This window comes from Oncorhynchus gorbuscha, linkage group LG06 (genome assembly GCF_021184085.1).
Source record: "Oncorhynchus gorbuscha isolate QuinsamMale2020 ecotype Even-year linkage group LG06, OgorEven_v1.0, whole genome shotgun sequence".
Classification (NCBI taxonomy): domain Eukaryota; kingdom Metazoa; phylum Chordata; class Actinopteri; order Salmoniformes; family Salmonidae; genus Oncorhynchus; species Oncorhynchus gorbuscha.
In genome coordinates, this window is record NC_060178.1 from 17,236,731 (window position 1) to 17,260,759 (window position 24,029).

A 24,029-nucleotide genomic window follows, 5' to 3' on the forward strand; every position below is an offset into this window, starting at 1 on the left:
CCCTTCAAATTATTATTCATTTTTCCTTTTCTTATGAAAGGCTGCTGTTTAAACAGCTTTGAGTGAAATGTGTCCGTCTGTCCTCTTGCTTTGGACTTTAGGGGTGGATGTCCTTGTTTTTCCTGAGAATCAGGCCTTTCCTTGTTTGTCTTTTTAATTTGTATTTCTTCGTAAGTGCCCACAGTGCCGAGTATGATGCCCTGTCCAGCAGATCCAGAAATGTCCTGTTTTATCTACATATTGTACTCCATGCTGACCTCCTAAAGATGAGGTACAAGGCAGGGCAATTTTTTCCTCCAAAATAGATGCCATATATATATGTATACACATACATATATATACACATTCGTACATATATATCTTTATTCATGTGATGTTCAAAATGTTTTTTTTTTTTAAATGTACACGTTTACAAAATCGTAACAAAGACTGGAAAGTGTTTTGCTCGCTCTGGAACAATGAAGCTGGGTAGGTAATCTAACAACACTTCACTAAAACGGTCTCTGATTTGTATATTGAAGCCAGACAGAAAATACCAGTCAAAAGGAAGGAAAGAAAGGGATGTGGGGCCAGTGGAGAAGAAAAGAGGGAATGTACAAGGGGAGAGATGGAGAGAAAGAAGTGGAGAGACATTTGTAGACAGGCTACTTATCTATCCAAAACAAAATATGAGGGAGTGTTTTCACATTTAAAAAAAAGCACAAACAATCTTTGTGTTCTTTTATTACTAAATAATGCAACAATGAACATTGCACTTCTTCCGTCCTTTCGTTCTCACGTGTGGGATGGTACTTGTTGGCTTAGCCTTCCCCACCTTTCTCTGTTCTTAACACTTGGGGGTTGGGGGGGGGATGAGGCATAACCCTTGTTCTGTCACTGTAAAGTGTGTCGGTATTGTCCGTTTTCCTACCTTGGACCAAACAGGCTTCTGATTCAGAGACGTAAACAAAACACAGACCCTGGTCAAAAACAAAACAAAAACGATGAAACGAAAGGAATAAAAACAGAACAAGTGGAGGTGTTTGGGCAGCACATAATTTGGGAAAGGCAGGGCTCAATTTTCCCCACCCTTACGCGGTGGTGAGCGCCTTCTCTGAAGTCATTTTAGCCAGATCCTCAAGGAATAAAAACCAGGATGGACGCCTGGGCTGCAGTGCACCATCCTCTTCAGGCTGGGAGGAGGGTATGCAGGGACAGCGGTCCCCCTGGGACTGTACTAGGCCTCAGAAGGCCTGCTGAGCTGGGTTGTAGTTGAAGGTAGATGGGACGTGGGGCCTCTCTTCTAGCTTTTCGTACTCCAGGTGGAACTCCTGGATAGATAGAGAACACATAATCAGCAATGGAGACGGAGGATTCCTGTTGAGTTTATATTGCCTGAGTGAGAATAATGATCATCAATATCAAGAGCTGAAAACTCAGAGTGACAGACATCACCAGTAATAGAGATACACTTTTTGTATCTTGAACCAACGTTAAACACGTACAAGTTCCTAAAAATAAAAAAAACTCAGATGTCAAGCACGTAACTCCATCCAAGGAGATTCACAACTCAAAACATACATGTAAATCTGAATAGCACACGCAGCACTTTCTCTTCATGTTAAGTGTATTGATTGAGGGTAGCAGATACTAAAGCCAATACCTTTACCTTGGCTACCTTCCTCCAGTTAAGACAATCAAAGAAGTAGTAGGTCCCCCTCTCATAGGTGTTGGTCTTTAGTGTGGGCTCCATGCCCGGCGCCCGCGTGATCCACACCCGCTCCTCTTTGTGGTACCGCCAATCCCGGTTAAAGCTGCACCAACACGAGACAGGCAGGAGAGAGAGATGCCATTAACGCAGTGAGTCAGTAAAGAAAAAGGCACAAATAACTCCTCGATAACAACATATAGAAACTATGAACAACTACTGAAAGAAACCGATAAGGTGATCCTGGGAATTAATGTGTGCTATTGAATCCTAGTCTTATTTAGATAAGATCCATGTTCAAAGACACCTCTCTCAAAGACACCCCTCTCAAAGACACCCCTCAAAGACACCCCTCAAAGACACCCCTCTCAAAGACACCCCTCTCAAAGACACCCCTCTCAAAGACACCCCTCAAAGACACCCCTCAAAGACACCCCTCTCAAGGGTGCCTACATGAAAGTGCCTTCAGTAGTGATAGTACAGGACTTACAGCTCTACTGCTGCCAGGAGCTGTAGCAGGTCTCCTCCGTTCATGTAGTACAGATAGAACAGCAGGTCTTCACCGTACCGCGCCAGTTTAATAGCTGCCAGCTGAGGAAGAGGAGAGATGGCTTTATCAACACCATCATTTGGTTTATCCAATTATGACATTGTGCTTTCTTCCAGAGTATAAGATCAATACCACTTGAAAGGGGATTACTGATTTATCACTTACCTTGTCCCTTATGTGGATGTTGGTTAAGTACTCAGAGGGGACGTGGAAGTCTGAAAGATAGGAGGCACCAGGGTCACCAACAGGCTTAGTGTGGGGTATGTGTGGGTGGTCAGGGTAATGTCTTACCAATGTCTTGAGGTCGACACGGTGCTGATGCCCAGGGGGAGGCAAACTTGGGGTACAGGTTTCTGTCAGGAGAGGAGGGGACATGTTACTATCAACAGACTTAAGATGAATAAAAACATCTAACAAAACATTGATTTTGACTTCTGTAGCCATTCAATCTAATGTTCAGACAGAGCAACCATCTTACTCTGGAGAGTTGAGGTTGAGTCCAAGCGTTGTGAGGTCACTCCCCAGTGCCAAGTGCACCATGCCCGGGTCCGTCTCCGCTGCTCGGATAAACGTCAGCAAGCCAATCATCCCAAACTGGTCCGTCACCATTCCCCCGGGAATGTTCGTCACCCGCCCTACAGATGTGGAAAAATGTACAGTGAGGGAAAATAATAACCAAGTAGAGCTTTCCCTACAGCTAATGCAAATGTGGACCATACCAACGGTCATGCAGGAACCATGTCAAAACCCACTGAGGTACCCAGGTTGAGACCGAGAGGTGTGATTGGTTGAGCGGGCTCACCGTCAGGTAACACCTGGATCCCTTTCTTCTGGCTGTTGTTCTGTGCTGAGCTCGTCTTGTCTCCGGGGAACTTAGGACCGTCTGCACTGGACGTGCTCTTGCCTGTAGAGTTTAGGTTCTGCACAATGCAAAAAACAAATGAATGAATAATGTATAAGCCACATGACATCGTGGAACATTGCTTTGAATATAGGATGTCCACTCTACTAATTATATGGTGACAGACTTGAATATGCAGTAGTTGTTGTTGCTCAACATAAGGAGGCCTTGTATGGTTGCCTGTCCATTTCAGCTTCATCCATGTATGGCATGACAACGACCAATGAAAACAGACTGACAACCAGGCTAAAGGCAGCCTGTCTGTCTGTCTGACTCACTGTTTTGCTGTCATCGTTGCTCAACGTGGGGTCCTTGTAGTTGGGACCAGGCAGTGCAGGAAAGTCCTCGTTGTGGATGGAGAAATCCTGCGTCGGCTCGTTCGATGGCTTCGTCACCATGCCAACTGATGAGGTCATGAGATGAAGAGAAGAGGCTTCTTAAATAAATCACCACAATGAGAAAGAAGTTTAGCCTTGGGTTATATATACACACACCATTGGAGAAGGCCTTCTCCCTTTCTTCATCACAATTTGCCACAGTTTATATTTGAAGAGAGACTGAAGTGGGCTGAGTATTTACACTGAGAATGTGTCTAGCAGTGCTGACTGGCCCACAGTAATATGACGAGTCAATGATGCTTTGACATGTGCATTGCCAAGTTCCCTTTGCATCCAAGCCAAGTGCATTACAATGAGCCCTTCTTTCTAGTGCACTACACTGAGCCCTTACAATGGGTAGCCCTCCTAGTCTAGTCCACTATTATAAACCCTTACTAGTGCACTAAACAGAGTTCTTACCATAGGGGGCCCTTCCAGCTAGTGGGTTGAGTAACGGTGTTGGGTTTGCGCTTCCTTCCCTCCGACTCCTGTCTGCTAACGCAGGGAAGTCAGACAGGTCTAGCCCCGTCACGTTTTCACTGCCGTCTGTGAGGGGCAGGTTAAAGACTTGTAAGAAAGTAAAATGGTGTTACTCTTCATGCTGACAGTGTCTTATAGTATGTGAATGAATAGGTAAAGTGGATGTTGTAAAAACTTGATGACATAAAGCCTACAGGTAAACTGGGACGAATGTGATGCATCATTGGATGGCCAGACTGAGCATCAGATTAGAGGTCGACCGATAACAATCGGAAATCTGTATTTTTGGACACCGATTTGGCCAATGTTTTTTTTTTTACACCTTTATTTAATCTTTATTTAACTAGGCAAGTCAGTTTAGGAACACATTCTTACTTTCAATGACAGCCGAGGAACGGTGAGTTAACTGCCTTGTTCAGGGGCAGAACGCTAGATTTTCACCTTGTCAGCTCGGGGGATTCAATCTTGCAACCTTACAGTTAACTAGTCCAACGCAATAACGACCTGCCTTTCTCTCATTGAACTCCACAAGGAGACTGCCTGTTACGCGAATGCAGTAAGCCACGGTAAGTTTCTAGCTCGCATTAAACGTATCTTATAAAAAAATAATCAATCAATCAATCATAATTACTAGTTAACTACACATGGTTGATGATATTACTAGATATTATCTAGCGTGTCCTGCGTTGCATATAATCTGACTGAGCATACAAGCATACAAGTATCTAAGTATCTAGCAGTGGTGGTTGGCAGAAGCAGGCGCGTAAACATTCATTCAAACAGCACTTTCTTTGCATTTTGCCAGCAGCTCTTCGTTGTGCTTCAAGCTTTGCGCTGTTTATGACTTCAAGCCTATCAACTCCTGAGATGAGGCTGGTGTAACCGAAGTGAAATGGCTAGCTAGTTAGCGTGCGCTAATAGCGTTTCAAACATCACTTGCTCTGAGCCCGTGGTTGTTTCCCTTGCTCTGCATGGGTAACGCTGCTTTGAGGGTGGCTGTTGTCGTTGTGTTCCTGGTTCGAGCCCAGGGAGGAGCGGGAGAGGGACAGAAGCTATACTGTTACACTGGCAATACTAAAGTGCCTATAAGAACATCCAATAGTTAAAGGTTAATGAAATACAAATGGAATAGAGGGAAATAGTCCTATAATTCCTATAATAACTACAACCTAAAACTTATTACCTGAGAATATTGAAGACTCATGTTAAAAGGAACCACCAGCTTTCATATGTTCTCATGTTCTGAGCAAGGAACATAAACGTTAGCTTTCTTACATTGCACATATTGCACTTTTACTTTCCTCAACACTTTGTTTTTGCATTATTTAAACCAAATTGAACATGTTTCATTATTTATTTGAGGCAAAATTTATTTTATTGATGTATTATATTAAGTTAAAATAAGTGTTCATTCAGTATTGTTGTAATTGTCATTATCACAAATAAATTCAGTAAAAATAAAAATAGGCCGATTAATCGGTATCAGCTTTTTTAGTCCTCCAATAATCGATATCGGCATTGAAAAATCATAATCGGTCGACCTCTACATCAGATAGCTGGTTATTTTGAAGAGACACACAACTAACCTGTGCCATTGAAGATGTTGCTTGATAACGAGTTGTTCATCCCAAACGCCTGGTTCCGGTTCATCCCGAATCCCGACATGCTACAAAAATACAGAGGAGAATTTTAGCCTCCAACTGGATCACCTTCATATTCAATCATCACGAAAAACGATTGATGATTTAGACATTTAAACAGAGAGTTGAGAACAGCAGATCTTTCAGTTGTATTGCCAGCCAGACTGTGTGACTGTACCTGTTGATGGTGAAGGGCTGCCGTGCAGGCTGCTGTTTGGGCATACAGATAATGCTGGGGGGGCTGCGGTTGGGGCTGCCCAGCCCTGAGCTGCCCATGCTGTTGGTCCTGCCGCCGCCCATCCCGATGCCCTGGCCCACCTGGGAGTGGTTCAGCATGTTCCTCGAGTTCATCGGCAGGATCCCCCTGTGGAGGAGACATCACAGGTTAGAGTTAGACTAATGGGTGAACAGAATGGCTTGATATGAAGCCAGGTGATTATTTTTTACTAATAATGTCCTGTCCTGCTCTGGAACTACTGAACTGAACAGCTAACTAACTAACAGCAGAATAATGATTCCATGGCATTTAAACACATTGACTTATGTGGTCTCTCGGTCTCAAGAATCTCTTTCTCCAGCATCTCCATCTTACACACACCTGCTTGGCGAGGGTGGGGTATGGAGGGACATGGTGGGTACCCCAGTGGTGGGGGTGATATGGCTCGGTAGCGGAGTGCCTTGCGTTAAGCTGCGGTTTAACTGAGGCGTGTTGTTGCCCATGCCCCTTATCGAGAAGCCTAGTGCACCTGCAACAGGAGAAATAGAAAGAGTCAACATGGGACTCTTATCAACTTCCAAAGTGACCAAAATATTGGATATTTCTCATAGTGATATTTTGAGATCAACAAGAAGTGTTGAAGTCTGTTTTGAATTGGCTATATTTAAATCGGGTACATTTACAGGGTAATTATTCTAAATTGATCAAATAGCTCCAGGTATTTTTTATTTCACCTTTATTTAACCAGGTTGGCAAGTTGAGAACAAGTTCTCATTTACAATTGCGACCTGGCCAAGATAAAGCAAAGTAGTTCGACAGATACAACAACACAGAGTTACACATGGAGTAAAACAAACATACAGTCAATAATACAGTATAAACAAGTCTATATACAATGTGAGCAAATTAGGTGAGAAGGGAGGTAAAGGCAAAAAAGGCCATGGTGGCAAAGTAAATACAATATAGCAAGTAAAATACTGGAATGGTAGTTTTGCAATGGAAGAATGTGCAAAGTAGAAATAAAAAGAATGGGGTGCAAAGGAGCAAAATTAATTAATTAATTAATTAAATACAGTTGGGAAAGAGGTAGTTGTTTGAGCTAAATTATAGGTGGGCTATGTACAGGTGCAGTAATCTGTAAGATGCTCTGACAGTTGGTGCTTAAAGCTAGTGAGGGAGATAAGTGTTTCCAGTTTCAGAGATTTTTGTAGTTCGTTCCAGTCATTGGCAGCAGAGAACTGGAAGGAGAGGCGGCCAAAGAAAGAATTGGTTTTGGGGGTGACTAGAGAGATATACCTGCTGGAGCGTGTGCTACAGGTGGGAGATGTATGACTTGACTACAAAATTGTTACAGACCAAAATGTATTACAGCCTCAGTAGAAAAGACCCTGAAAACCACAGACAGAAATGTAAATGAACAGATGCAGCCAGCTTACTCTGTGGGCCATATAAACTGGCCCCAAGCTGGGATAGTTGACCTGATGACGACGGTGAGGGAGACGAGAGCATCTAGGAGGACAAGGAGAGAGATAAACCACAAAGTGAGAGGGAAGGACTGGAAACAAGAATACCAGCAGATGACAATACCATTATCAATAATACATAATCGCACATTAGGGCAGTTCGTATATCATTATTTACAAATCACAATAGAATTACACTGTAATTGGGGTATTCAATTTAAAGGATAATAATAATAACAACATCAATGCCAAGACAAGTTATAGTCATATAGGATGATGGTGTAGTCTAAATTTCCCTAAATATGAAAAATAACCATAAACAGATTTACATTATAGAAGGACGTGAAAACAATTTACTTACTTCAAGTTCAAAGGGAGCTGTAGTAGGGATGTGCGATCGAGCAGACAGAGCACTTACGTCTTTGTCCGACCGATGTGGGTACATGGACGGCTGGCTGTAGTACATGTTCTCATCAGGGTAGTCACTTTCCACCCCCTCTACAAACTTCTTTCTCGTAGCACTGAACATGCCGTTTGTCACCTGCAGAGAATGGAAGGAAGGAACAGGTTTAAATATCTCAATTCCTCAACAGTCCATAGAAATTGAGACTGTCGACCAGCATGTCTGGATCCACTGTCCACACTGTTCATATCAGATTTTTAAAACGATAATGGTCAGGACATGAGAGAAACACACAAGCCACGCAGTAGTGTTAGTCCTATGACTATGGTTTACTACACATTCAGTTTCAACTGGTCCGACATCACATCTCACTACCAGACAACACGCCCACACCTTGCGCAATGTGTGCATACCAATGCTTGACTTGGAATTAAATAGGTTCCTGTACTCATTTTGGGTGCCGGTACTGTTTAAATTTAGGTGCAGGAGCTCCACAATAGTTGAGAGGTAATGTACTACAGTATAAGACGAACAGGAGCTCAAGCAGTAGACAATCTGAGGTGCTGGTTACTCAGCTCCACTGAGCTCCTGCCCAAGTCAAGTACTGGTGCATACAGTGTGCCTTACAAAACTAATTTACAATCGCGTTTATAGTGTTGTTGATTTTCCACTCACTGTTATCATGCTGGTGTGTGAAAATGCATTGGTCAACATACAAAAACTGTGTCCATCCCTGCAGCGTTGCCTCAGAACAATTCAACAAGCTTCTGCTCAGGTGACACTATAAGGTTCAGTTATTATTCTCTACACCAAACTTTCCGTAAAGCATTTTGTGGCTAACGTTAACTAAAAATACAGCGCGAGTCTGATTAGTTATAATGACAGTTAGTTCAACAAGCATCACTAGACTAACGTTAGCTAGCTAAATCCCTCCAATTCAACAACCCTTGTCAGGCAGTCTGCTTGCCTATAGGTAGCGATGTGCAGGTTGGGCCTGTTGTTTCTCCTATCCAGTTCCCAGTACCTTTCGGTCTCAATTTACGCTAGGAGCCACAGACAAAAACAGAGCGCAGAAGACTTTTCGAATTCAAATCTGCCAACCCGGTCCAAAACACACCAAACCGAATGACAAGGACAAAAAATATTAATGTGTTGTGATGTGACGATTTGAGTCGGACCAAATGGGTTTATATTTGAGGGAAAAATACTGTAAAAACCTCACCGCATTAATTTCCCTTCTCCTCGTAGCTAGATCCAAGATGGCTGTGTATTCAGTATTCCACAATCGAGAATCCTGGGTGAATAGCCTTTGCCCTCTGACCTCTCCACAACCTCCTTACCATTTCCGCACACAAATTTTGAACGTTCTACTTCTGTGGGTACAAAGTGACTAATACATTACAGGATGCATTTGAATTGTCTGCAGTATTATTTTTCTAGTTACATATATTGTTGGGTGAACCCACTATCGGTATAAAATTATCAGTGTATCAACAAACTCAGTAGGTAAACAAATACAAAAATGATAATACGCCACTCTCATTTATATTATTTTCAAAACATAGAGGCAATGAACCCAGGCATAAGTGATATGACATCACGGTAGTAGCCTATACATCAGGGATCATCAACTAGATTCAGCCGCGGGCCGATTTATTCTTGAGTGGATGATCAGGGGGCTAGTGGTGCACGACTCCACGATTTTTGGAATCGACTCCTGTGGATGGAGTTGAAAGGAATCGATTCTTACTCAAAACGCGCTGAAACGGATGCGAACACACGTACATACAACCTCATTATTGCGGAGTCCTACTAGGAAAACTACATTTGCGTTCTAGATGACTGACATGAGCATGATGCTGCCCAGTTGCTCATCAATTTAGTCTATAAAATGCCTGTTTTGTTTGAATATAGAAGGTGATGTGTAGGAACTAGACTATTTCATTGATATTTCTGCTGTGTGCAGCCTTGACCGATCCCATGGGATGATGTGTTGCACTCTACGATGATAAGCCTTTTCTTTGCCATATTATAGCCCTATTCCGACGTGTATTACTAATGAGGTTGGTTTTGTAGTTATTATCCAAGTATGTGCATTATTTATTCCAGAGGACGATTCACACAGGATTTGTTTTTTCAAAACTGTAATTCAATGTTTATTCACAACCATTCAAAACTTTGGGGTCACTTAGAAATGTCCTTGTTTTCCATGAAAACATACAGAAAATGAATAGGAAATATGGTGAAGATGTTGACAAGGTTATTAATAATGATTTTTAATTGAAATAATAATTGTGTCCTTCAAACTTTGCTTTCATCAAATAATCCTCATTTGCAGCAATTACAGCCTTGCAGACCTTTGGCATTCTAGTTGTCAGTTTGTTGAGGTAATCTGAAGAGATTTCACCCCATGCTTCCTGAAGCACCTCCCACAAATTGGATTGGCTTGATGGTCACTTCATATGTACCATATGGTCAAGCTGCTCCCACAACAGCTAAATAGGCTTGAGATCCGGTGACTGTGCTGGCCACTCCATTATAGACAGAATGCCAGCTGACTGCTTCTTCCATAAATAGTTCTTGCATAGTTTGGAGCTGTGCTTCGGGTCATTGTCCTGTTGTAGGAGGAAATTGGCTCCAATTAAGCACCGTCCACAGGGTATGTCATGGCGTTGCAAAATAGAGTGATAGCGTTCCGTCTTCAAGATCCCTTCTACCCTGTACAAATCTCCCACTTAACCACAACCAAAGCACCCCAAAACAATCACATTGCCTCCACCATGTTTGACAGATGGCGTAAAACCCTCCTCCAGCATTTTTTTCATTTTTCTGCGTCTCACGAATGTTCTTCTTTGTGATCCGAACACCTCAAACATAGATTTGTCTGTCCATAACACCTTTATCCAATCTTCCTCTGTCTGGTGTCTGTGTTGTTTTGCCCATCTTAAACTGTTATTTTTATTGGCCAGTTTGAGATATGGCTTTTTCTTTGCAACTCTGCCTAGGCCAGCATCCTGGAGTCGCCTCTTTACTGTTGATGTTGAGGCTGGTGTTTGCGGGTACTTTTTCATGAAGCTGCCAGTTGAGGACTTGTGAGGCATCTGTTTCTCAAACTAGTTGTGCATCGGGGCCTCCCACTCCTATTCTGGTTAGAGACAGTTTGCGCTGTTCTGTGGAGGGAGTAGTACACAGTGTTGTACGAGATATTCAGTGTCTTGTCAATTTCTCACATGGAATAGCCTTGATTTCTCAGAACAAGAATAGACTGACAAATACTGATTCTCCAGATACTCAACTAGTCTAAAGAAGGCCAGTTTTATTGCTTCTTTAAATCAGCACAACAGTTTTCAGCTGTGCTAACATAATTGCAAAAGGGTTTTCTAATGATCAATAAGCCTTTTAAAGTTATAAACCTGAATTAGCTAACACAACGTGCCTTTGGAACACAGGAGTGATGGTAGCTGATAATGGGCCTCTGTATGCCTATGTAGATATTCCATTAAAAATAAGCCGTTTCCAGCTACAATAGTCATTTACAACATTAGCAATGTCTACACTGTATTTCTGATCAATTTGATGTTATTTTAATGTACCAAAAATGTGCTTTTCTTTCAAAAACAAGGACATTTCTAAGTGTCCTCAAACGTTTGAAAGGTAGTGTATGTCTAGACGATAATAGGCTACACTGATAACTCGTGCTTGGCTGCCAAATGTATGGGTCTCCCCATAATATTTAAATTGATGAAGTGTGATCCTAATCATTATTTTAATGATCTATGGTAGACTTCCTACCTCTACAATTTCTGTTTAATTTGTCAATATTAAATTTTTATTCATTGATTTACTGGCCACCATTACTGTGGTTACATATTCAGTGTTTGTATTGACCAGCAAACCCACTGCAGCCTACCTCACTAGCCTACACCTCACTCTCCATCCCTGCTTTGGACAATTAATAGCATGACTCTCGTACTTTGCCCTTTTCATTTATGGTTGATATTAATGACGAAAGGAGATATTATCTGTCTCTCTCCTATTGTGTATCACTATTAAATACTTGAAAAATAAAACAAACAGGCAAAATAAGTACTTAAAACTACCAATTATTGTAGATAAATATTAATGAAAAGGGTAAACATAACACTGGACTGAACCCACTAATTGTCGAACTAATATTAATGTACAACAATATAGAAGATAAATGACTAGAGGTTATGCAATATGGGTGTATATCCACTGCATGCTTCTTAGGTGTGTAATTAAATAACCCACCCAATCTACCTACCTCATCATAATATTGTTTTTATGTACTTTTCTGCTCTTTTGAACACCAGTATCACTACTTGCACATCATCATCTGCTCATCTATCACTGCAGTGTTAATCTGCTAAATTGTAATTACCTTGCTACAATGGCCTATTTATTGCCTTACCACCTCATGCCATTTGCACACACTCTATATAGACTTTCTTTTTTTTCTATTGTGTTATTGACTATGTTTGTTTCTTCCATGTGTAACTCTGTGTTGTTGTTTTTGTCGCACTGCTTTGCTCTATCTTGGCCAGGTCGCAGTAGTAAATGAGAACTTGTTCTCAACTAGTTTACCTGGTTAAATAAAGGTGAAATAAAAAATAAAAAAATTAAATGACATGACCAAGGAGCTATTGCAAATTTGAAACTATGAAAAATGTACGTTACACCGCGTAATTTTACAGTACACAAACAAGAGTGTGCAATATAGAAGGGTAGTCAGTGGACATTAGATAACATGACCAAGAAGCTATTGAAATTCTACATTTTGAAAAATTATTTTAAAATCTTGTGAGATGAAAATGGACAAACTAAAGGGTGTGCAATGTGTAGGCCCACTGAGTTGACATTCTGAACCTTGTTTGAAGTAACTAGGTCACATGACCAATGAGCTATTGAAATTCTACAATTTGAAAAATGCATGTCAAACCATGTGAGATGAAAATGGACAACCTAAAGTGTGTGCAATACAGAAGGGTAGTCAGTGGACATTCTGAACCTTGTTTGAAGTCAGTAGATCACATGACCAAGGAGCTATTGAAATTTGAATGTAAAAAAAGTGTGTACTTTGTTTACGCTCCCTAACTAATTAAACGTGTAATACAAAATGCTGCTCACATTTCCACATGTTAATTAGCTTTGGAAAGCGAATTATTGTCCAAATCTTGAAAATAAGACCTGTGCAATATTGTGCGCAATTCCTCCAACATCATGACACTTATTTGGTGTCTGTGGCTCAAGTGGTTTGAAAGCTTTTGAGGTTCGAAAGCGCAAATATCCGTTGAATATCCAACTTGAAACGGTCTTTACATCGGTAGAGCAAATGTGTTTTATAATTGTAACGTCGGATAAACTTGGGAATGGAATTCTAAACACAGCGCTGTGAAAACAATAAAGAAGTCAGAGTTTGGGAAACACTGAGATCCTATGCACAATGTAGCCTCATCATATGTCTAATATTTGGCCTAACGTGGAAATGCAATGCATCAACTGAACGCAACTAAAGGATCTAAGGATACTGCGTGTTTAAACTTCATTAAAGGGGACAACTTATAATGGGATGAAATGTTTAAAACGCATCTAAAATGTAGAATTTGCACATGTTCAATTAAAAATGGGTCAATATGCTGAAATGGATGACTGTGTTTTAAAGCATTAAAGAAGTTTAACAATCAAAAACAACTGTGTCATTGTAAAATGAAGGAACTAAAAGTGAATGATGGCGGATGAAATCCCACATAAGACCCCACTGGAGAGGGCAGAAGAGCATTTAAATTCACTCTATGCAGCCCGGAGAGGCAAACTTGGAGTGTGTACAGGCAAAATGAATAGAGCTGGTCACAGAAGAGGAACAGGAAAATGAGAGCATTAACTATTATCAACCAAGAATGAGGACTTATGAACATTTCCTGGAAGAGGTGGAAATATGGAAAAAAAAGATGAAGTTGAGCCACAAACACTCATTGAACCACACGACAGCATTTCCAATGTGTCAAAAACATCAAATAAAACAAAGTATTCTAAGGCTGCTTCCTCAATGTCCTCTGCACGTCTAAAAGCTGAGGCAGAACAAGGAGCTCTACTAGCTTGCTTGACAAGCATCATTACAGGACAAGCATGCATTGGAACTGGAGAAAGCTCAACTGAAGGCTAGGATGGAAAAAAAGGCACTGGAAACAGACATAGCAGCATATAATACCAGACTGAAGGTCCTGGAGAGTGGTGAGTCAACTTCTCAATCCCATGCCGTGGCAGCCCATTTACTAAGCCAAGAAGATGGAATGAACTCTTATTTTGAGAACCAGGAACCCGAGGTCTATATGGAACCTGAACCATCACCTGTTTAGTTTGCTGCATTAGGTGCAGTTCCAAAGACCCCATTACAAAGGGTTTTACAACAACCGACAACAAAGCCATCAAAATCTATTCAGAAAACAGTCATAAACCACACCCTTCAGCAGCCAACAGCAAGGTCTATCAATCAACACAGAATCAACACTGCGGGTACCAGCCATAATACCAGCCTTGATAACCTCTCTACTGTCATGCAAAAGCAGAATTAAATTGCTGACCCCCATGTACAACAGCACAAACAGGCCACACTCCCTGCAGTAGCTGTAGTGGCAGATTGTGACCCTGAAAACCCTCTAAAAGAACAAACATTCAAAGTAAAGAGACCAGGCATCTACCCTTCTGATGCTCCCAGCATCGCATGTGTATTTTGTGCTGGTGAGCATTTATTGGTTGACTGCCAACAGGTGAAGGCCCAGCGACACAAATCCAAGGTTGAGTTTGAGATCAAAAAGTCTTTGTTTTTGCTGTTTGATAAGAGGACACTTAAGAAAATAATGTAAAAGAAGGATGACCTATCAGAGCTGTCAAAGAAAGCACCCATTATCCGGCACATTGAAGGAAGAGAGAGATGTAGATTTCAAAAGGCAGATACGAGGGGTGTAGCAGTAAAGCGGGAGAAGACTGTCAGCAGTGCTCTTGTTTCACTGGAAGCTGGTGAAGATACTAGGGCCGGTACAGATTGTGCACTTGCGCCAGTTCGAGTAAAGATGGCAAATGGAAGCAAGTCTGTTAACTTATGTGTTTCTCGATAATGGTAGCTCAGCAACATTTTGTACAGAGAGACTGAGGCAGCTGAAAGCTAAAGGCAGTGAGACTGAAATTCTGCTATGCACAATGGGGCAGGAGAGTTGTACCAAGAGCTTTGAGATATCTGGATTAGTGATTGGCAATGTGGAAGGCGACACATTTCTTGCATTACCAAATGTCTACACCCAGAATAAGATCCCAGTGACAAGAGAGAACATTCCCACTCAGAAAGATCTCAAAAGGTGGCCATACCTGAAAGAGGTTCAGTTGAAGGAGATTGATGCCGACGTAGAACTCCTGATTGGCGTAAATGCTCCAAAGGCAATGGAACCCTGGCAAATCATAAATAGCCAAGGCAACCAAAACCCTCTTTGGATGGGTGATGAATGGTCCTCAACAATTGTACCATGGCAGAAGAATCTTGGCGTCCTACGATGATGGTCAATCGTATCTCAATGGCCGACCTAGGGGTTCTTCTTGTAAATCAGTACAACCATGACTTCCCTGAGAGAGAGTATGAAGAGAAAAGTGAGATGTCAGCTGAGGATCGTAACTTTATGGAGATAGTATCAAGCTCCATAACCCTCAAAGACCGTCATTACTACTTACCGTTGCCCTTTCACAACAAAGATGTAGTCCTGCCAAACAATCATGACATGGCAGAGCAGAGCAGCGGGCTCTAAATATTATCAGGAAGTTCAAGAAGGACGAAGGTTACGCTGCAGAGTACAAAGGCTTCATGGAAGATGATGATAACAAAAGGTTACGACGAGAAGGTACCACAAGAACAGCTCCTCAGAGAGAAAGGCAAGGTATGGTACATACCACAGGAACAATACGAGTGGTGTTTGACTGTTCATCATCCAATAGGCACATCTCTCAACAGTAAACTCCAAGAACCTGATCTGAAAAACATGCTTATAGGAGTCTTGCTAAGATTTCGGCAAGAGCACATTGCCATGATGGCAGACATCGAAGGAATGTTCCATCAAGTACGTGTCCATGAAGATGACTTAGACTTCAAGCGATTCCTATGGTGGCCGGACAGTGATACTAGCAAAAGACTACAAAAGAGTACAGAATGAGGGTACATCTTTTCGGTGCTATATCCTCTCCAAGTTGTGCAAACTTTGCATTGTGAAAAACTGCAGAAGACAACTGTGAGAGGTACGACAAAGATGTGATTCAAACAGTGAAGTCCAACTTCTATGTTGATGACTTCCTCAAGTCAGTGGCCACAGAATGACAAGCCATAGCTCTCACAAAAAAAGCAAATTCTTCAAGAGCTCTGCAAGCTAAAGTGTGGATGGGACGAAGTCATCCCTGAAGAACACTCTGTTTCATGGAAGAGATGGCTCTCAGAGCTGGACCAGCTGTCCAGATTCCAGATTGATAGGTGTGTGGTGCTTGAGAACTTTGGTCAAGACCGCACAGCTGCATCACTTCGGTGATGCAAGTGAACAAGGTTATGGCACGGCAAGCTACCTTAGGTTTACAAACGGAATGGAAAAGGTCCACATTGCATTCATACTGGGGAAATCAAGGGTGACTCCACTCAAGCAGATGATGATCCCCAGACTGGAACTTGCCACAGCAACATTGGCAGTGTGAGTGGACAGGATGTTAAGGTTGGAGCTCCAGATTGAACTTGAGAAGTCAACTTTCTGGACAGATAGCCAGTCTGTGCTAAAATACCTCCACACCGATACCAAGAGATTCAATACCTTTGTGGCTAATAGGGTTGCTATGATCTGTGACCTATCGGAAGCAAAACAGTGGAGGTGTAACGTATGTTGTTTGAAGGAGACCAAGGCGCAGAGTAATTTGTGGTCATCATATTTATTTAAATGAGAACCAGCAACAAATTAACAAAGTGAAACCAAAACGACCATACCGTTCCGTAGGCTACAAGAGCTGTACAAAAACTAGATCCCACAACATAGGTGGGAAAAAGACTACCTAAGTATGATTCCCAATCAGAGACAACGATAGACAGCTGCCTCTGATTGGGAACCACACTCGGTCAAACACAAAGAAATACAAAACATAGAATGCCCACCCACATCACACCCTTCTTGACATCTTTGGAACTCTTCAACTCAGACTTTGTATAATTTGTATATACCTATGAACTGTAATAGTTCTCTGGTATAGAATGTTATGTGTATTACGTTTGAATATTAAGTAATTGTTGTGCATTAAGAGCAGTTAACAATTAGGGGCCAGTATGTTGGAGACGATTTGGACATATTTGTATAAAAGACAGAACATACAGAGCTCCATGTACGTTTGTGTAAATATATGAAATATTAATGTACATGATGAAATATTAGGTACGTACCTTTATGATTTATATTTACCTGATTGAGATATATTCATTTATTATTAGTGTAACTTAGTTACTTGCCCATTCATTGTACTGTGGTAAGTGTGTTAGAATAAAGGCAGGAAGTTGGGCCTCCTGTGGGGAGGAGACTATAGTCTTTTGACCATCCAGACAGGTCATATTATGTATTTTCCATGTCAAGTAATCTATGCTTTAAGTTGATTGGAGAATCAACTTTTTGTTGCACCACATCCCTGGATCTCATTGAGTGTTTTGGCCGTTTGGAAACCTTGAATGTGGACTGTATGCGTACGAAACAACTCCGCTTTCAGGCTAGGGCAGTGGCTATGATAAAGAGGAAAGGAAGCCACTACACCATTCTTTATTGAACTTGCGTGAGACATTGCAAATCAATAAATAGCTAAATACAGCATTGTGAAAGTCTACAGCCTACATCTTTGTCAGAAAAATTCTATGAGAAACCTATCATTAGCATCACTATATCCTGTTCCTTAATTGTTTGAAACCTGGACGTTTTACTTCAAATTATGAGGCATGTTTTACCTTGCCAAAATCCTACCATAAAAACCTGGTGGCAATTATTTTTTTATTAAGACTTACTAATATGTGTTTCCTGCTCTTTTTTAAAACTTGTTTTAATTGTCTAGCTGCCAAATCCATTATCCAAATCATATTAACAACCCATGATACTTGTATCTTTAAATCTTTCCTCTTTCTAACTAATATTTCCATCTGATATTTCCATCTTTGTCCGACAAGAAACCCCTTGCATGTGCCTTGCGTATTTTGTGTTTTCTGGAAATGGCATTTTGGAATGTTCACGTGTAACCTACTGCCATGCTGTACATTGCTGCCCCTACAATGTGAAGAAACAATAGTTTGGCAAATAGTTTCCTCCGTTACAAAAATACTGAATCTTAGGAGTCAAGCTTGACATCCAGAAATCCGAGTCGAAGGGCAAGGAGTCGGGGAATCTATTATTTTGGAGTCAACTCCCCACCATACATGGGACCAGAACATAATTACCAATCATTAGTAGATTGCAAATTGACTGCAAGAAGCCCAAACAGATAATACTTTACTAAACACAATCATTTCGACCTTGCTTACTTTTGGGGAACCATGCTATACATGATATCATATTGCATCACCATATCATATTGATACAGTATGTCACTCACTAGCTACGAATCACCTCCACTAATGAATGTCAATAAGGATTCAAAAAGTATTACCTTATATCTATTCTATTTCTAACATTTGAAAGCATCTGCAAGGATTCTCCATCATTCCACTGTTCTATGTGTTATGCATAACACGTTGTATCATTTCATTTGTGCCATAGGCCCATCGGTTAACAGAGCAGGTTGGAGAGAAGTTGTCCTCTCCAATCTCTCTACAGTATTACATCCTATAGAGGGACCACCATATCTCCCACATTCTCTCTCTCATCAGTCGGTACCATATTTCTAAGCCACCAGATGAAGAGTAATGTGCTGCCTAGAGAGGAGGGCTGGAGCTAAAAACAGTCCATTAGAGCACAGTCTGCCCCCCCCCCTCCCCCAGGCCTGATAAGGGAAATTAAATTCCTGCCCTTTATCTGGAAAATAGCCCCTAATGAAGGTACAGGAGATAATGTAGGAAATTCACACTTCAGAGTGTACTAACGAGACAACAGATGATACCACCTTCCAGATTGCAGAGAATTACGTAACAGGGTTATATAATTGAAAATGGCTCCCATGCACATGCTAGAGTAAGAACAGATTAAGTCACATAATGTGACCAAAAAACAAGCTTAAACTCACTCTACAGTGGAGGAGAGTGGGGTAAGTTGAGACAAAGGGGGAAGTTGAGGTGCCTTTGTTTCTATTTATTTGTCATCTTCTTTTTCTTCTTCTATGGTATTATGGCGGTCAGCAAACAAATGTTAGAAGTGCATGCCACCACCTACTGGATAGGTGAAAACTGATCAACTTTAATGAATAAATAACAGGGGAAGAGGAAGGGTGAACAAAAACTTCACTCCTTCAATCTGATTCAAATGTCGTCTCAGATCCCTACACAGGTTCAGGAGCCTGAGAGGGGTTGAACCTCTTCATTCAGTATTCCCTGTCACGTTTCGGCCATGAAGTCCTGATGATCCCAACATATTTTTGCCGCCTTCACAATGATTTCTAGTTTCTTTGATTGTTTTCTTTGTTTGTCCAGTGCAATTTATCACTTGTGCGATAAACACAATAAAGTCTACCTTCTTCACTGTTAGTATCCCAGGATCCCTCTGATGAATGACATTCAGAGTGGCATCCACTCTCATCTTATATCCACTTGCTCCTTCTGCTACTTGCACTGCCTCCACATAGGAGACCTGCTGGATAGCCCTGATCCTAGCTAGCTACTACAACCGCTTTAACCCTATCAGGGCAATCTGGAGCGTGATTCCCATTACAATTACAGGACCGTGCTTCCTCAGACTCTTCAACAAAAACAAATACTTGCCACATGTCCAAACGTTTTACAATTATAACACTGAAGCAGCTTTTGTACATACTGTCTTCACTGAATATTTCACATTCCCAAATGTTATATGAGTCAGTAGAAAAACTTAATCAAACGACAGCCAAACTGATAGGCTTTCCAACTTCTTTCCGTCAATCATTGGGATTAAAAGAAGTGCATCTCCCACTCCAGGTATATTCTCCCTAATCCACAAAGCCTCAATGTAGTACGAGACGTCAGAGATGACACCTTTATTCGGTGCCCTACTCTGAAAATCATAGCATTCCACATCATACGTTAATAGTTTGTAGAGCCACAGCGCTCTTTCTGTTCTCTTCACAGGAAATCAACATACCGCTTCTGGTTACCCTGACCAAATCCACTTTCCCAATGTGTTCCTCACCATCTTTGAGACCACGAACGACCGGGTCACCTAAAAAAAACACCCTTGCTGGTGAAACGCACTCCAACAATATATTCATCTTAATTTCCAACTTTAGACCGTTTATTTCCATTTTTCTTTCTCACCATTGTTCACTTATCATTCTCATCAACTCCACTCGCACCAACATCTGCTTCCACACACAGTGCTTCCACCATCACATGCATTTGTAGGCGGTTTAACTTACCCTGTCATGCGGCTCAACTTACCCCATACGTAAGTTGTAACAAGAGAGCACTTTTTTGGACAAGCTATGTTTTCAAAACTGTAATGTTTACATGAATTCTGATTATGTCCAGGGAAATACAACATCCTGAAATATATGTAGATATCTTTGATAGAAAGAATACTATATTTCCCTTGACAGAGTGATGCTGAATGTAAAAATAGCTCAACTTATCCCACTCTCCCCTATGCAGTCTGGCTCTGGACTGATTGCATCCCATTTTAATCTTCTTTAAAAGGAATTGAAACAGAAAGACTACATACAGTACACTTCCCAGAAGCTCAGTAACCCCAGTCACCAGCTGTGGCTAGGTGTCCATAGCCCTCACACACTCACAGCTCACACCAAGTCAACGTGTGAGCTAAGCAGACAGGACTCCATAACTTGGGGTTGACAAAGCCCAGGCCACTCTGGCATTTACATCCCCCTGATATGCCTCTTTACTTTTTTTGGAGGCTGTTACTTAATTTTCCACTCCATGCAGCAAACATTTCAAACCACCCGATGATTTAAAGCTTTTCCAGCTTGACCAAAACACTCTCTGGCTCTCTTACATGGCTGCTTGCAACACTGCCATAGTTCAGAAACATGACAGCCTCTGGTAACAGTCACAAATTCTGCACATTATTTAAGAGTGAAAGGCCACTTGTGTGGCGATGATAAAGACTTGGCTCCCAGGCTGTGGGAGGGCTTGTAGATGGACGGAATGTAGATGACCTCCCGTGCTCTTTGATCACTTAACACCTCTTATACACTTATCAACTGACTACATTCTGTTCTGCAGAACATAGACCCCCCCCCCCTTGCTCTCTCACGTTATACAGAGGGGGAAAGTCATTAAGCACAAATGGGGAGGAGTGAGCAGCTCGTCATTTGCTACTGCTTAAGAGCCTAGGCAAAGCTCAGAGCCACAGACAGAAAGAGAGCGAGCCAACAGAGGTCTGTGCAAGGGTCTGGGAATATCGGCAACACCTTCATTAGGTGGGATACAACACTGACATACCACTATTTGGGGGAAAGCTGGCAAACATAATTTGGAAGTCTTATTGTGAGAAGGATCCCCTCAATCCACACGACTCTCTAAAGTAGGTGTTTTTATAGAGACCGTCAAGTATAATCTACAGCTTTGTGGGGGTCACAACATGCATGGACTGGTAGTTTGACATTGGAATTGCCTTTCTGGGTTTCAGTCAAGTTGTAAGGGATTCAGTCATCTAGTCATATTTCCAGTGTTATTCTTGTTGTTTTTTGTAAAATGGCATCAGACTTGACAGCTTCTACTGCTAATCATGACAGTTAGAGAATGGACTTTCCTGGACATTCTTCCATGAGCTGCTCACTCCCCCCTCAGCTCTGTGGCTGAACCAGAGTGGGTGTAGGGCAGCATCAGGGAGACTCAGGCTGCTCATGATGGGGAACGTCATACGTGGCGCTGTGGCCTTCATCCCCTCCGAGCGCTGCCAGCGTTTCCTGGTGGGTGACCTGAAGGAGATGCCTCTCGATCGGACACTAGACCTGAGCAAACTGCAGCTGCGTCGTCTTCCTGTGGCTGCCTGCCTGTTCAATGAGCTGGTCAAGCTCTACCTAAGTGGCAACAACCTGAGCACCCTACCTGCAGACCTGCAGGGCCTGAGGAAGTTGCAACTCTTAGCTCTTGACTTCAACTGTTTCGAGGAGCTGCCTGCGGCTGTGTGTCAGCTACCTCAGCTTAACATCCTGTATCTGGGCAACAACCAGCTCTGGTGCCTCCCCCGGGAGCTGGGCGAGCTGAAAGAACTTAATACCCTGTGGTTGGAGACTAACTGTTTCACTCAGTTCCCCAGTGTGGTCTGCGACCTCCCCAACCTCAAGACGCTCCATCTGGGGTACAACCAGATAAGCAAACTGCCCATGGAGCTCGGTGGGTTAGAGGAGCTGAGGAGTATCTGGCTAGCCGGGAACCAGCTGTGTGAGTTCCCGCCAGTGTTGCTCGCCATGCACCTTCTGGCCGTGATCGATGTGGACCGCAACAAAATCCGCCGCTTTCCTGGTCTGTCCCACTTGCAGGGGTTGAAACTGGTAATCTACGACCACAACCCCTGTGTGAACGCACCTGTGGTCGGGGAGGGGGTCAGAAGGGTTGGACGCTGGGCAGACAGCTCGGATGATGAAGAGGATGGTGAGGATGGGTTGAAAGTGTGTGAGACTCTGACTGAGGTGAAGGAACTTGCCTCCGAGGGACAACTGGACTCACTACTTGAAAAGGGTTGTGGAAGCATCTGACCTTCAACCGTGGCTAAACTGGGGAACAGGATGCCAGTCAAGTGGAGCACTTACTGGAGAATGACCACTTACTGGAGAACGGCCAGCAGCCAGGCCTGATGGTGTTTTGTTCCAAATATGGTCAGGCCAATGATATGGACCTAAACACAGATGACAAATAATAAGCTGTTACGATTGGTTTCCATCATGATGAAACATGGACCTCACGAAGAGGAGGAGGAATCTGATGTGAAGTTCTCTACTTTTACATCACTGTCTGCAGACTTGAAGGATTTTCTTTTGCTCGTATTCAGTTAATTTTACAGGTTATTTTCTAATTCAATTCATTTCTGGAGACATGAACCCCAGGGCACACTACGTCATTTCAACATGGAAATTGGGGTAATATTGTTGAGACGTTGATCAATGAGATTTCAACCTTTAATCACCCACTCAAAATGACAGAGAGAAGTTTGTTGTATTCCCAATGTGTTATCACTATGGCACAACAAAATTCCAATAGAAAAACCATGTCTGATTTTTTTGTTTTGTTGTCATCTAAAATGTGTTATCACAGCACTTTAAACCATTTTAAAGCACAACAAAGTTAGAATGAAAATACAATGTCAAATCTTTTGTATTTATACAACAACTTAATGTGTTATCACTGTGCTTCATCTAATAGCAGAACCAAATGACTTGGATTGCAGTTGAGATTACATTAAAAGTACATATTGCAAGTGACCAATGCTGTTAGAGATTCTGCACAGATAATTTAAGCATTTGTGAAGAGCTCCACAGACCTGCGACCTTTGCATCTTGAACAAGCATGCTTTCTATGATTACAGAAGAAGACATTTATAGTTACATCAGCGTAACCTCAACATGTGGTCATGGATGTGATAGTCATTTTAAGATAGTATTTATTCAATTACATTAGTTTGTAAGTTAGCAAAAACTTTAAGCTATTTACTGTCTTACAAAAGTAATGTTGAATTGTGTTTGGTTGACAACGCAACCAAATATCAATATTTAAAGGATATCTAATGCTTGCATAGTTTCATCTGAGCCACTGGCTAAATCATATGCTTAACATTTTATTTTTGGTTTAGTTGGAGATGTAAATCCAACATAATTTGTTAACTTGTCAACAAGTTAATAGGCTATTTACTGTATTGCAAAAGTGATATTGAATTGTGTTTGGTTGTCAACGCAACCAAATATCAACATTTGAATGAGATTTACAGTGGGGGAAAAAAGTATTTAGTCAGCCACCAATTGTGCAAGTTCTCCCACTTAAAAAGATGAGAGGCCTGTAATTTTCATCATAGGTACACTTCAACTATGACAGACAAAACGAGAAAAAAAATCCAGAAAATCACATTGTAGGTTTTGTAATTTATTTATTTGCAAATTATGGTGGAA

At 41.7% G+C, this 24,029-nt stretch overlaps 2 protein-coding genes across 12 annotated transcripts; one reads left to right on the top strand and one right to left on the bottom strand.

Annotated features, from left to right (window-relative positions):
• Positions 1 to 705: 705 nt before the first annotated feature.
• On the bottom strand, positions 706 to 9,074 carry cnot2 (CCR4-NOT transcription complex, subunit 2). Of its 11 annotated transcripts, none has more exons than XM_046352541.1 (15): positions 8,941 to 9,074; positions 7,734 to 7,856; positions 7,289 to 7,361; positions 6,234 to 6,381; positions 5,814 to 5,999; positions 5,582 to 5,661; positions 3,936 to 4,082; positions 3,417 to 3,574; positions 3,040 to 3,157; positions 2,716 to 2,872; positions 2,529 to 2,590; positions 2,403 to 2,452; positions 2,178 to 2,278; positions 1,643 to 1,793; positions 706 to 1,310 (listed from the first exon to the last, which is right to left on the bottom strand). In XM_046352541.1, exons 2-15 carry the CDS (start codon positions 7,842 to 7,844, stop codon positions 1,224 to 1,226), a joined length of 1,629 nt encoding a protein of 542 aa, XP_046208497.1. In that variant the 5' UTR covers positions 7,845 to 7,856; positions 8,941 to 9,074; the 3' UTR covers positions 706 to 1,223. The 11 variants fall into 11 exon arrangements, with proteins under 11 accessions (XP_046208497.1, XP_046208493.1, XP_046208496.1 ...); XM_046352537.1 differs by having other exon boundaries at positions 7,677 to 7,856; XM_046352540.1 differs by having other exon boundaries at positions 3,936 to 4,061; positions 7,677 to 7,856; positions 8,941 to 9,073.
• Positions 9,075 to 21,227: 12,153 nt separating this feature from the next.
• On the top strand, positions 21,228 to 23,102 carry lrrc10 (leucine rich repeat containing 10). The gene has a single exon (XM_046352543.1). It carries the CDS (start codon positions 21,771 to 21,773, stop codon positions 22,623 to 22,625), a length of 855 nt encoding a protein of 284 aa, XP_046208499.1. The 5' UTR covers positions 21,228 to 21,770; the 3' UTR covers positions 22,626 to 23,102.
• Positions 23,103 to 24,029: the final 927 nt, after the last annotated feature.

Coding starts and splice junctions, on each gene's coding strand:
- lrrc10 (XM_046352543.1), top strand. CDS start 21,771: ATGATGGGGAACGTCATACGTGGCGCTGTGGCCTTCATCCCCTCCGAG.
- cnot2 (XM_046352531.1), bottom strand. Junction 3,158..3,416: donor GCAACGATGACAGCAAAACA/GTGAGTCAGACA, acceptor TGCATTGTGCAG/AACCTAAACTCTACAGGCAA. Junction 2,453..2,528: donor GTGTCGACCTCAAGACATTG/GTAAGACATTAC, acceptor CCTATCTTTCAG/ACTTCCACGTCCCCTCTGAG.